Consider the following 13,580-nt stretch of genomic DNA (forward strand, 5'->3'; position numbering starts at 1 on the left):
AAGACCCTACTCCTCCATTGGATTTAAATTTGATGCTTCAGTCTCTCACACAACTCCCTTTGATCCAGCAACTACATGTGACCTTAAATATCTTTCATGGAAAACAATTTTCTTGGTTGCCATTACTTCCGCAAGAGGAATTTATGAGACCCAAGCATTATCTTCTAAACCTCCATATTTGGTTATCCACAAAGATAGTGACCTTACGTTCCAATCTATCCTTTATTCCAAAGATGGTGACAGAATCCAACATCAATAGAACTATTAATCAGCCACTGTTTTTTCCCCAAGTTTACCAACAAAGGAGAATATATCTTAAATTTATTGGATGTTCATAGGCAATTGCGATTTTGTTTGCATAGAACAGAAGAAATCAGGAAAGCCGACCAACTATTTATTTTTTTCTCTGAACCAACATTGGGAAAACCAGTTTCCAAAGTAACCCTGTCAAAAGTGGTCGACAAATTACATTTCCTTTTTCTGTGCTAAATTGGGCATTCCTCTTACACATTCCTTGAAAGCGCACTCCACTAGATCCATGACTGCTTCCACAGTGTTTCAGTCGAGAATGTCCATGGATGATATTTGTGCAGCATCAGCTTGGGCTGCTCCCATACCTTTGTCACTCATTACAAGTTGGATCTGGTCTCCAGAGATAGGGAGTGTCAGTTGGTTCTATAGGGCTCAGAAATATCCTTCCTTGAGTCCACCCTGGACACAGGTAGCTAAGGACACTGTTCCACTTGTTGAAGATAGAATGAAGATTGACAGCCTCAGATAAAGAAGTTATGTACTTACCATAATGTTCCATCTGTGTTGTCGATCTTCATTCTTCCTCAACTACCCTCCTGCTTACCCCCATCCTGTGGCTTCCGGAGGAACTAGTATTTACATGATCTCTATATATTTATTTTTATATGACTTCTGGATATGGCTTTTTCCATAACTCTCTTAATCTTTCTATGCTAATGTAGCAGCAAACAAGATCTGATGTAATTTGGCTGATGCTTTGTGGGTAACAGAGAAGCTCGAGAGATTTGGTGGCTGTGAGCTTTAGCATCAGCCGAGTCAGATCCTGTCCCACTTGTTGAGGAAGAATAAAGATCGGCAACACAGATGGAACATTATGGTAAGCACATAACTTCTTTTTCCATGAAGTACGTAACAAGTACAACAGAAAAAGCTACTCCTGTTTGGTATCTATCAGCACAGAGTCATGGACATGGTGAAACACCATTGTTATCCCTTTTTCAGCATTCTTTGCTTTTTAAGGTTTCCACTCCCTCTTCACTACGGAAAGAAAAAAACTGGCATTGACTCAGGCTTGCCTCACAGAGTTCAAAACAAACCAGTATTAAAAGCCACAGATCTTTTCTGACAAAATAAAAATAGATCATAAGCTTCCTGCATACCCTTTCTGAACAAATAGCAGTAGTTCAAAACAGCTAAAAGCATCTGCCAGTGGCCTCTGACATGCAATGAATTTGAAGAATTCAGTCTCTCACTGGCTCTAAAATTGAGCCAGTGAAAAGACTGAGAATCAGAGCCAATTGCATTCAAAGTGACACAGTAGAGCAGATGCCCTGTTGGGGGCAGAAGTATCAATGTAGGTTGGATTGTGGCCTTCAGGCTACCTCTTGGACATTCTAGATATAGACTCATACCTCTCAACTATCCAGTATTTCACGGAATGTCCAGATTTCTGCCTTGCATTTTTAGTTGGTTCCTCATAAAACTTGTTTTCTGGCAAATCGTTGAGAATTGGTCAATAAATAATGACAGACATTTGAGTTTCAGAATTTTATCATTTAGAAAATTCATGCTAATCCAAAACTTGTTATTCTAACAACTTTTAAACTTATAAGAACACTATTTAAAACCTGTCCCTGATTTTGGACCTTTGCCCTCCCATGATTTTTGACTGTGTTAAAAATTCATATGCTAAGACATTGAGAGGAATGGATACAGAGGGGATGTACAAGCATGAATGCATCATAGCACTAGTACTGACTCGGTGTCCCTCAGTCATCCTGATATCGCATATTAAGGAGCAAATTGCATATCAAACAAGTCAACAATAACTGCAAGGTTATCTACTCTGCTTGTCTCTCACATTCTCTCTTTCTGTTTCTCTTTCTCTATATGTGTGTATGTATGGAAACAGAATAATGATGACTGACTGCAGGTATGTTTTTGTCAGTTTTCTGGTGGTGAAAATGGCTGAATGGTTACATTTGTCAAGTGCTAAACTAGCTATATTTTGGATTATCAAATCAAATATAGGGTACGTGGGAGTGGGCAGTAATGTTCCTAATAATAGTTTTGGCATTTGGGTTTGTGTGTGTGTGTGTGTGTGTGTGTGTGTGTGTGTGTGTGTGTGTGTGTGTGCGCGCGCGCGCAAGTGAGTGAGAGAAAGAGAGAGGCCGTTTGCAGGTTTACTTTTAGAGTAAGGACTAGAGAAGGGGATAGATGTATGTTTTATTTGGGTAGTGTTGTGTTTGAAGTACGAATTTCTGCATTTGAGAGTGTCTTAGAAAAATTATTTTTTTCTGATGGTTATCTGCAGGGATTTATACGCTTGTCTATCACAAACTGAGACTGTCTCTCTGTCAGGACAAACATGTTTTTCGGAAAGCAGTTTCAGGATTTGCATCTTAACTATTCTGTCCCTCCCAGTTTTCTTTGCAGGACAGAAATCAGCTGAGAAAAGAACGTTCTGACACTGGATGTGCACTGACAGCCTAGCTATTAACTGAATGGGCGAATTCATTTATTTTTTACTGGGGAGAGAAGACATAGCAGTTACCAAGGTACATTTTCCAAGTGGATTGCCATTTGCGTTGCCTTTTGCCATAAAGTGGCTAACCTATTATCGGCAGCCATTACTCTCAAACCAGATTCCGACAGAGGAGTGTTTACCTCCATTGACTGCTTTAAGACATGTCTTTGATGAAGGTGTCTGCCCCATTGCTCTGTTTTCATTCACCATGCATTATTATCTCAACCATACATCTACAGTCAGGCTTTGTCTGGAGAAAATTCTCCAATACTCTTTGTTTTCTGAGTGCTATGCATCTGAAGTGCTGTGTTGTTTTCTCCCCTGATGGATATTGCTTGGGATTCACACTTAATCAGGAACTCATCAAAGTTCAGCAAATGCATTCTTACTATATCAAGACATTCTACTACAGCTCAGAAAATAACATCTCTCCTTTTCTCTGTAGATGGGCGCCTGTTCCACCAGGGCTGTTAGAGTTCCCTGATAAGTTGGGGGGGTATATATTTGTAGCCTGCTTGTTTAATTTAAGTGAGAGATCTTCACTATTATTCCTGGAGTTGCAATGAGGTACATACTACTGACACGGGAGTTAACTGGTGGACTCAGAGGATAGTCATATTTATGTAGTAAGATGTTGTTATTTTGATTGTGCAGCTGTCTCTGAATGCAGAATTCCACTTGATGGAAAAGATGAACTCTACCATGGATGCATCAAGGAGGGTCATGCCGTAGATCTGCTTGTATGCTGTGACTGTATCTGCTGTATGTACAGAAACCCTGTATAAAGAGTCTTAATCATACTGCTATGTTTGGACTAACTCTCTATTCAGCATCACCTCCTCAGCCTCCTTGTAAGTCAGGCAGATATGCACATGTATGTTATTTGAAAACACTATAGATGTAGATTCATTACATTTTTATTATTTGGAAAAAGTCTGCATGGTTATGAGAGGTAGTCTGATTGGCTGTCAGGCTAGGCATGCTGTGTAAGTGCTGCAAATGGTAGCACAGTGCATGCCCACCACTCAGTACAGGGGTTGCAAGCAAAAAAATGCTGAAGTGGAACTAAAGAGTGGACAAACCATCTGCTGACAAGCCAAGCAGGGTCCCCTCATAGCTAACAAGGAAATATTTATTTGTGTTTGTTAAATAGGGTGGTGGATTTATCCACTGCCAACCCATTTCAGCCAGTGCTCTGGGATTACAGTAATTAAGGGAGGATATAGTAAGCACACTGTAGGGAAAAATGCAAACAGTACAGTGTTTACAGGAGAAACAGAAATTTAGCAGCTTTTGAAATAGATAATACAAATAGATAAAATAGCAACATTCAAAAATGCTTAAAGATATTAAATTGGATACAGTGCTAGTGGACAGTGTAAGTGCCAATACCAGTGTATATAGTATTACAAAGTAATAATTCTGCAGTGAGGAATACTGTATATATGGTTACAGTGTAGAGAAACATGAAAGGGATTAAAAAAGAATATGCAGCCAAGCAGGGCTATCCTTTGACTAATAAGGGGTAATATGGGTGATGTGGGATATACAGTTAGTAGGTGTGCTTGAGGGAATTTCAGTAGACGTAGACTACCAGCTGTAATGGAATGAGATTGAGAGGAAAGTTGTTAGTACTGTTAGCTTGTTAACTAAGTTTATGTTGTTGTTGGTTAGTTGAAACAGGTACAGGTGGTGCCTGAGAAAGTTTAATAGCTTTTCTGTGGATTTAGTGTATACGTGATATGTTGCAGAATTCTGTAGGATGAGCATCCTATAGTTTTAGGGGTCAAGATATGTGTGATTTGTGGATTTGAGAGAGTTAGGATCTGGACAGTAGTGTGGCAGCACTGGATTGTCAGTGAAAGTGGTGGAGTGCTTCCTTAAATAGCTGAAATGCTGCCAAAATATCATGTTGTGTAACACTTTCCACAGTCAGTAAATTACATGGTTATTAGTGGATGTGATGGGATTAAAAATCCTGAAGACTTGTGTTGTGGTTGTACTGAAGCATGAATTCAAACTAAGTATATAACCAAAGATAAAAATTGTCTGGGGTGAAAGTCAAGGGCCAGGCTTCACAATTTCAGTAGTTCTGGTGTATATTTGAATTTTCCTAGTTATAGTGTCAGATATTCACTGTCACTCCTTTAGCTGCACAAAGATGCATATGATACATAGGTTCATAGGTTCATACTAGGCTATCTGCCCTAGGGCATGTATAAGCCTAGCCAGAGTGTGTTTGGCTTTCGCCACCCATTTTAAATTAATTTTGCTATGCCCTTTTTCGAGGTTAGTATACTGTGCCTCTGTCTAACAGTGACACAGAAGTGATATCCGGAGTAAACCTACGATCTCCCATCCACTCATCAAGATTCCTCTTGAAGAGAGTCAATGAGGGACTCTGCCTAACCTGGACTGGGATTTTATTCCAGAGTGAAGAGAGCCTCTGGGTTATGACTCTGTCCCTCCAGCATGTCCTATTTATTTCAGTGCTGAGGTTCAAGTCTCTCGAGCGCGTAGCTCGATGGGATTTGGATTTTCTGAGGTGCAGCATGTCCATTAATTCCGGGTTGGACATGGCTTTATATGTCAGGCACAGATCGCCTCTGAGCAGGCGGCATGCCACTGAGTAGAGCTGGAGTTTCTTTAACTGGGCAGCATATGGCTTCTATTTGAGCCCTTTGATCCTCTTGGTGAGGTACTTTTGGGGTCTTTCCAGTTGCTGCAGGTGTCTGGTAAGGTACATCTCAAAAGGGGCATTGTACTCAATTATGGGCCTGACGAGGGATGAGTAAAGAGGCACAATGACCTCCCCGATCTAGATGTGAATCCCTTCATGATTAGGTGGGCTATATAAAATGTTTTTCTAACCACTTTGGCCACGTGGTTGCCAAATGAGAGATTGCTATCAACTTGGGTCCCCAGGTCCCTAATTACTTCTTCTGTACTTAATGGATTACCACCTATGTGGTAATTTGTGGGCACTTTGTTTTTGCCAAAGGGGATGACTATACACTTTTTGGCGTTTAGCTTGAGGCCATGGCTCTGGCACCAGTTGTCTGTTTCTATGAGGCCCTTTTGGAGGATGCTTGTGTCAGCTGGAGAGTTGATTATGGCGCCCAGTTTGCAGTCATCTGCGAACTTGGTCAGCCACAGTCCTTCCGTGTTGGCCTGTATCTCTGAGAAATATATACCGAACAAGAGAGGTCCCAGGACTGAGCCTTGTGGGACGCCACTTGTAACTGGTTTGGAGTCTGACATGGCTCCAGCAATTCTAACCATGTGGGTTCTGTCCTTGAGCCAGTTTGCAACCCATCTAGTGACATAGGGGTTTATATTTAAGCTGGTGAGCTTATCTATAATGCCCAAGTGGGGTATTGTATCGAAGGCTTTTGCGAGGTCCAGGTAGGCTGTGTGGACCACCTTCCCCTCGTCAATGGCCTTGGTGACTGTTTCAAAGAAATCAACCAAGTTTAAGAGGCAAGATCTGCCCTTAACAAAGCCGAACTGGGTAGGATCCAGTGTCTGTAGGTCCCCAATATCTTTATTTATGAGGTCCATGATGATCCTTTCCATAGCTTTGCAGACCAAGCTAGTCAGGCTTATGGGGCAATAGTTTCCAGGATCCGTTGAGGCACCACCTTTGTGGAGAGGGACCACAGTTGCTGTACGCCACTCTTTGGGTACATATCCTGTAGTAAGGCTGAGATTGAACAGTAGTTTTATGTTTGGGTTTAGCTCTTCTTGGAGTTCATGTAAGACGCAGCCCGGGACACCGTCTGGTCCCATTGATGCTGTGTTTTTTGTTTTGGAGAGGGCGGCTCTTACCTGAGCATCTGAGATGTCAGGGAGGCAGCACTCTGCTGGGATAGATATTTGCCCTTTTGGTGTGGGGGAGTTTGCGCTGAACCTGTCAGCTAGGATGTTGGCAATGTCTGTGGGTTCGATGTATTTTTTGTCATTTTGGACTAATTCTGAGCATATCTGGGAATTCCCACCCAGGTTCCTAACATAACTAAAGAAAGCTTTATGATTATCCTTAGTGCCCTGTGCAGTTTTTCTCTTGAAGCTGGCCTTAGATGATTTTATGAGTGCCCGTAGTTTTTTGCTACTACTGATCAGAGATGCCTTCCCTTTTTGGGATTTTGCTCTATCATGTAGTAGCTTCCTCCTTCTATTGTATAGCTTGATTATGGCAGGGGTCCACCAGACAGGATGTCTGCCTTTGGAGAATTGGGTCTTGGTTTTATTTGGGATTGCATGATCCATGCAGTCCTGAAGGTGTTCATAGAATGCGTTTATAAAGGATTCTGCGGTCTGGGCCGTATTTTCCACAGGCTCAGGGGCTTTGAAGGATTCCACTTCGGTTTTGAGGAGTGTGAAATTTGCTTTAGAGAAGTTTTTCACTGTGGTTTTCTGAGCAGGAGGTGGGGTCGGGATGTGAATATCCAGTGAGATTAGTTTATGGTCTGATCTTACCAGTGAGGGATACACTTCTGGTCTGGAGCATAGAGTCCCCATGTTGGTGATGATCAGGTCGAGTATGTTTTTCCCTCTTGTGGGAGTGGTAACAAGTTGTTCCATAGCATTTGAGTTTATAAATTCTAGGCACCTTTGGGCTAGGGTGATGGAGCTAGAGTAATGCTCCCAGTCTATGTTTGGGTAGTTGAAGTCACCCGATATAATGGTGTTTGGAGAGACCTTCATATTTTCCAGTGTTCTCAGGAAGGCCGAGTGGGGTTCCTGGGTTTGGGAGGGTGGTCTGTAGCAGGCTATAAACTGGAAGGCAGTTTTACCCACTGTTAGTTGCACATGGATAGTCTCTGATGCTTCATGCTGTGCCACCAGCCTGGAGGTGTGGGTATATTTGACGAATATTGATACTCCCCCTCCTTTTGTGGTTCGGTCCAAGTTTTGGGGCCGAAAAGCATGGTATGAGGTATAACCTGGTAGTGCTGGGGTGCTCTCGGGAGCCTTGAACCAGGTTTCTGTTACTGCACAGATATCGATGTTCTCCTTGCTAAGGAGAGTTTCGAGTGCGTGCATCTTGAGGTTTAGACTTCTGGCGTTGAGTAGCATTACTCTTAGTTTCTTATCCCTTGTGATACCTATGGAGGTGGGTTTGTCTTTTGAGCCTTGCCTAAAAAAGGCACTTTGAGCCTTGCCTAAAAAAGGCATGAATTCGAACTAAGTATACAACCATAAATAATAATAGTCTGGGGTAAGAATCATGGACCAGGGCTCCATAATTTCAACAGTTCTGGTGTGGGTCTCATTACTCATTCCTTCTGAGAACCCTTAAATACTTGTTGATTCTGCTAGGGTCCCCCTAAATTCTTAGTCTTTCAGAAGTCTCTTGCCTCAATTATTCTGCTAGTTGGTGGCCTCCCTAAAATCCTCTTAACCTTTCTCAAGTTCCCCCTCCATTTCTTTTAATTTGGCTAGATGCCCAGCTGACCACTGACTGTTAAACCTGAAGTGGGTTCCTTGACTTTGTTTGTTTTTCTACCTTCCTAACCCTTAATTCTGTTGCAGGTCTCCCTAACTCCTGCAGTCCTACAAGGTACACTGTGACCCTGTTGATATACTCTAGCCACTGTATGGATCATTTAAAGATAGCCATGAAGGTTGATGTCTGAATGAAGGGTCAGTATAGATGTATACTGTTACACGGTAAATTATAGGTTGAAAAATTGTGTTACATTTTATTTTACTTTTTTCCCCACCTCAGTGGTCTTTCACTATAGCAAAGACAGCAGTGAGTGTGAGACCTTTATTCAAGGGTTGTGTTTCCTGGGTTGCAATTTTAAAACACAGTGGTAATAGAGAAACATATCTAGGCAGTGTTTTCAGAGTAAGGGTGGATCTGTAGTAGTTTTGTTTAATAATTAATGACCAGAAACACAGAGAGAATATGATTTTATGATTACTAATATCAGCTTATCTTCCAGAAATATGCCGTATACTTTTTTTAGCCTTCCCCACCAAAAAAAAATCTAGAGCTTGTTGTAGTGAATGCTTGCTTCTTATGTAATTAATATGTGTTGATCAAAGGTATGTTTTTAATGCACCTTCTTTCTGTTTCAGAGGGACATCCTCTTTCTCATGACGCCCCACCAGTGTCCACAAGAGGGCACCTGAACAACACACCAGATTTGGTTGTCGATCCTTTTTACAGTAGTTTCTACCAGCCTTCCCTTTATCCGTATTGTAACAGCATATACAGTTATCCACCGTACCAGGTGGCAGTGGCAGCAGATACTTCCGCTGAAATGAGTACAGCTCTGGGATCGGCTCCAGTGAAAAACAGTCTTCGCGGACTCCCTTCTTCCTACATGCCTAGCCAAGCAGGAAACTGGCAGGTATATTTCATCTGTGTAGACAAACAATAAGTTTAGCTGCTATGAAAGGCAGTTATGCTGTAAATTAAAAAATTAATGTATATTCTAAGTTTCAACTGTGGCCTTAAAAATCCAGTTCTCTTCATTTTTTTCACCTACTGTGTATGAAACAGATGACCACCAAAAGTCAAGCAGTTATGCTGTACATTAAGAAAGTAATGTATATTTTAAGTTTCATCTGTGGCCTTAAAAACCCATTTCTCTTCATTTTTTCATCTACTGTGTATGAAACAGATATTAGCACCAAAAGTCAATTAGTCAGCAGAAGACAGTACAATAAAAGAGTGCATAGCATGATATTCAGATTACCGAACAAACTGGCCAGAATAACTTAGCTCCTTCCAAAAGTGAGCAGGCCACAGCTGGCTTGAAGATTAGTTAGCTCAGCTCAACTTCTTAGTGCAGATCAGACTCAAGGTCAAGCAAACCTGTTCGTGCAATCCCAGAATGATATATATCTTGAGTTTAAATGCCTCTTCAGTAGGCAGCTGTTGAGAGTTCCTCTTTTGATACCTCCAGCTCATGTAATTGGGATACTGCACCCAACCCAAGTACTCCCCAGTACTTTTATGCTTGGCATTCCTGTTGACCCACAATAACACTACCTTTACTGCCTTACACAAGTACCAGCACTTCAGCATGGCTATACAGAGGAGATGAAAAAAGATGCTTGAGGCCTGTATCACCTTCAGGAAGATGCTGGCAACATTCCCAGGCCAGTGCCACACAGAGGAGAAGGTAAGGGTTACAGTGGTTATACATTTATAAATGCCTTCATTTACAAAGTATGTCCACAGGCAGTCATGCTTTCTTTGGTAATAGGCAGATGTTTGTCATTAGAGTACTGTTACATTAATGCTGCTAGACGGCTGTATCCTGGCAAGGATACCATATGTCTGGCCAATATGCCAAATCTTAGGTGCTTCTTCTTTATGCAGCACATCTGACTTTAGATATAGGCATGAGGATCTTGTGCTGGTACATAAAAAAATGTACAAGTGAGAAAATCCTCAGAAATTTCTTGCTACCAGTCTGGGAAGCAAGACATCATCTCTAGCCTGGTCTGTCAGCTGTTTGAAAGGATCCAGTTGTTTTCCATTTTGCTTTCTTTCATGGAATTTTGTTCATGCCATCTACGAGAGGCAAATATCTCATGAGCTAAGCAGATTTCATTTAAGGACAGACATACTCAGTGTCATTTCTGCTTTGGACAGGAACACAGTGCCAGGGAATGCTCTGTTTGTCAGACTTAGTCCCCAAAAACCTGAGAAGTCATCTTTCATCTTTAAAAATGTATTTAGAGGAAGTTGAATGCTCTGGTGTAAGGCAGTCTGCCTTTGAAAATTCAGTATTGGACGTCCCTTCTCAACAGAGAAGAAAAAAAAACAAAAATACAGAGGGAAGATTTTTTCTCCCTATAGGCTCTTTTCTCCAGGTCAGAGTTGGACAGTCTAGATATAGGCTTCTCTCTGTCCATATCAGAATCAGGCATCTCTTTAGAGGCTGCTGACAAGCCCACAGACCATCCAACCTTGGGCCTGTTCCGTCTGTCACAACACTGGTGAAGGTCAACATGGAACAGCCTAACAGCATGTCTTATCTGACCAGTCAGATAGCTGTTGAGGCCTCAAAAGGGAACCCAGGTTTGTGATCTCTGAAGGATCAGATGGTGTTCTTCATATAATAGTACAAAAGGACGTTCCTGCTTCTTTAATGGGGGTATATTTGGGGTAAGGCCTTTCTCATTTGGTTTCACTGGAAAGACCTAAGAAGAAAAAGTAAAAAAAAAAAAAGCCCTTTGTTGTTATGCTTCTTCACTACTTTCTTGCTGTCTTGTGAAGAAGCATATCTTGGGCTTCAAGGTAACATCAGCTATGTAAGAACTTCATTTCTGGCAGATAAATACCCTTTGGGGAACACCTGCAGTCAGATGTTATCCCCCTTTTAAGAAAAATAATTTATATTTATTTATAACTAAAGGTGGTATTTCCCCTTTAAGAAACTCTTTTTTTTTCACAGTATCGGAATTTGTCCTGTCAGGAACTTTTATTTTTATGTTGAACTGTTGATTAAGGTACTTGGGCTACTTTTGTGAAAAAAATATGTGCTCCTTGTGTAAACTTTGAATTTTATGGAACAGAAGAGTTTATGGTTGTATAGGCAGGAGTATATTTGTCAGTGTAATGCTTATACTCGCTTTGTGAGAATTTATCTTCCATTTTGGTTTCTGTTAACGTGTTTGTGAACATTTGAAGTGTACTGACAAGGAAATTGTGTTCTACTTTTACTTTTTTAAGATAAAGTGACTGAGAAAAACATTGTGAGTGTGCTTCTTGTGAAAACCCAGTGACACCTTATTGTTCAATATACTCACCCCACATATGCTTGCCACTTTTGGAGCCTCTTCCCCATTTACAGCATGGATACTTAAGACTGGTCCAGCTGGTTCTTCTCCCACAGTACCTAGAGAGAAAAATGACTTACCAAAGGGTTCTTGTTGTTGATGCCGACCCAGTCTATGTGTCAGCTGACAGTGGGTGGATCAACAGTGGCCATTTGTTGCTCCACAGACCACAGTTCCTCTGTTGTAGTCCTTTATGCCTACATGAACAGGGGGTCAGCCACGTCCTCTACGACTGTTCCAGTGTTCGATATAGTCATGGGTAAACCATCTTCTCTAGGTCTGAAATACACTCAGGGAGATCCTTCTTGTGGTAACAAGGGCAAGAGACCATTAGACTAAGCAGACATTCCTCCTTCGAGTTGGTCATTTTGTACTGATACTCCTGTTAAGAAAATATAAACACTGCTCTTCAGGAGAAGAAATTATTGTTAAAAAAATATGAGTACCTTACCTTGGCTACGCAGACATTGCAGCCATTAAATCCTGGTACACAGAAGCTGTTACATGTAGGCATCCTCTGTAAAGTTATTGCTAAGGAAACAGGGTCTGATTATTCTGGCATGGACAAGGATAGGGCTTATGCTCCTGTAGATTCCCAAGCTGAACTCTCTGATTGTGAGGAAAACTTTAATTTCTTATCCTCCTATAGAGGAATTTTCTTTTAATCAGACCGTTGCCAGGATGAAAGGGGTATTTTTATGGGAAGAAATAGGCACTCCCCCTGAAATGAGATACTGTAATATATTACAAACGGATAAACCTCATTCTTCTCCCATATCTCCTGTACTGCCAGCCCTGGAGGATGTGTTGAATACTCAAAAAGGTATTAAACAAACCAAACTAAAAGTACAAATAAAGCGGGTGAAAGCAAGACTAGTGGCACGCCAGTAAAATCCAAAAAGTTTAATATGGTAAAGCGCTTTTCGTTTGCTCTGTCAGCAAACTTCATCAAACAACGTAAATACTCAGTGTGGGTATATATACCTTCCACTCTAAATTAATTAGCTAATTAGTTAATTAACATTCACAACCAATAAGTTTTTTAAAAATACCATCCACTAAAAGTTGAAAACATTCATAAATGTAGTAAACACTCTAAAAGCATATTAAAATGAGTATACTGCAGGTTATAAACTTAATAAGTGTATGTAAACTTGTACTATTATAAATTTTAATACAAATGTACAGCAAAACTAACTATACAAGTGTTAGCATTCACTTTACTGCTCCTTGTATTTGCTAATAAAGTTATATACAGTCTATATTAAAGTACAATCGTACTTAAATACAGATTCAATAAACAATTAAAATATTCTTTTTCACAGTACTACTGTATCATCGTGAGGTCATTTCATAAGACTTTTAAGTTTTAACACACTGCTCAGGCTACAAGTTTCATTAATGCCTGGTGGACTATAAGCATTAAGTCTGATCTGCCAGAATAACTCCAATTCTTCCAATCGTAGTGGTACAGGGCCACCTCTTTCGTCAAATACTGGCTGATCAATAACTAGAAATCTGAAGTGGTGTCCAGGAAATTCTGCTATATGTTTAGCTAGGGCATTATCTTGTTTGTTCTTATTGATGGCATATAGGTGCTCGTACATGATCCCGTAGTACTTTGAAAAAGAATATTTTAATTGTTTATTGAATCTGTATTTAAGCATGATAATATAGACTGTATATAACTTTATTAGCAAATACAAGGAGCAGTAAAGTGAATGCTAACAGTTGTATAGTTAGTTTTCCTGTACATTTGTATTAAAATTTATAATAGTACAAATTTACATACACTTATTAAGTTTATAACCTGCAGTATACTAATTTTAATATGCTTTTAGAGTGTTTACTACATTTATGAATGTTTTCAACTTTTAGTGGATGGTATTTTTAAAAGAACTTATTGGTTGTGAAACTTAATTAACTAATTAGCTAATTAATTTAGAGTGGAAGGTATATATACCCACACTGAGTATTTACGTTGTCTGATGAAGTT

At 40.4% G+C, this 13,580-nt stretch overlaps 1 protein-coding gene across 2 annotated transcripts in view; it reads left to right on the plus strand.

Annotated features, from left to right (window-relative positions):
* The window catches only part of DMRT1 (doublesex and mab-3 related transcription factor 1), a 2,140,563-nt gene that overhangs the window by 758,962 nt on the left and 1,368,021 nt on the right, over positions 1-13,580 (plus strand). For both annotated transcript variants that reach the window (XM_044060825.1, XM_044060824.1), the window contains one exon: positions 8,867-9,141. In XM_044060825.1, coding sequence (XP_043916760.1) covers positions 8,867-9,141 — 275 coding nt within the window. The remainder of the gene's footprint in view (positions 1-8,866; positions 9,142-13,580) is intronic.

The sequence above is a fragment of the Protopterus annectens genome, chromosome 2.part0 (genome assembly GCF_019279795.1).
Source record: "Protopterus annectens isolate FY-2018-M chromosome 2.part0, PAN1.0, whole genome shotgun sequence".
NCBI lineage: Eukaryota > Metazoa > Chordata > Ceratodontiformes > Protopteridae > Protopterus > Protopterus annectens.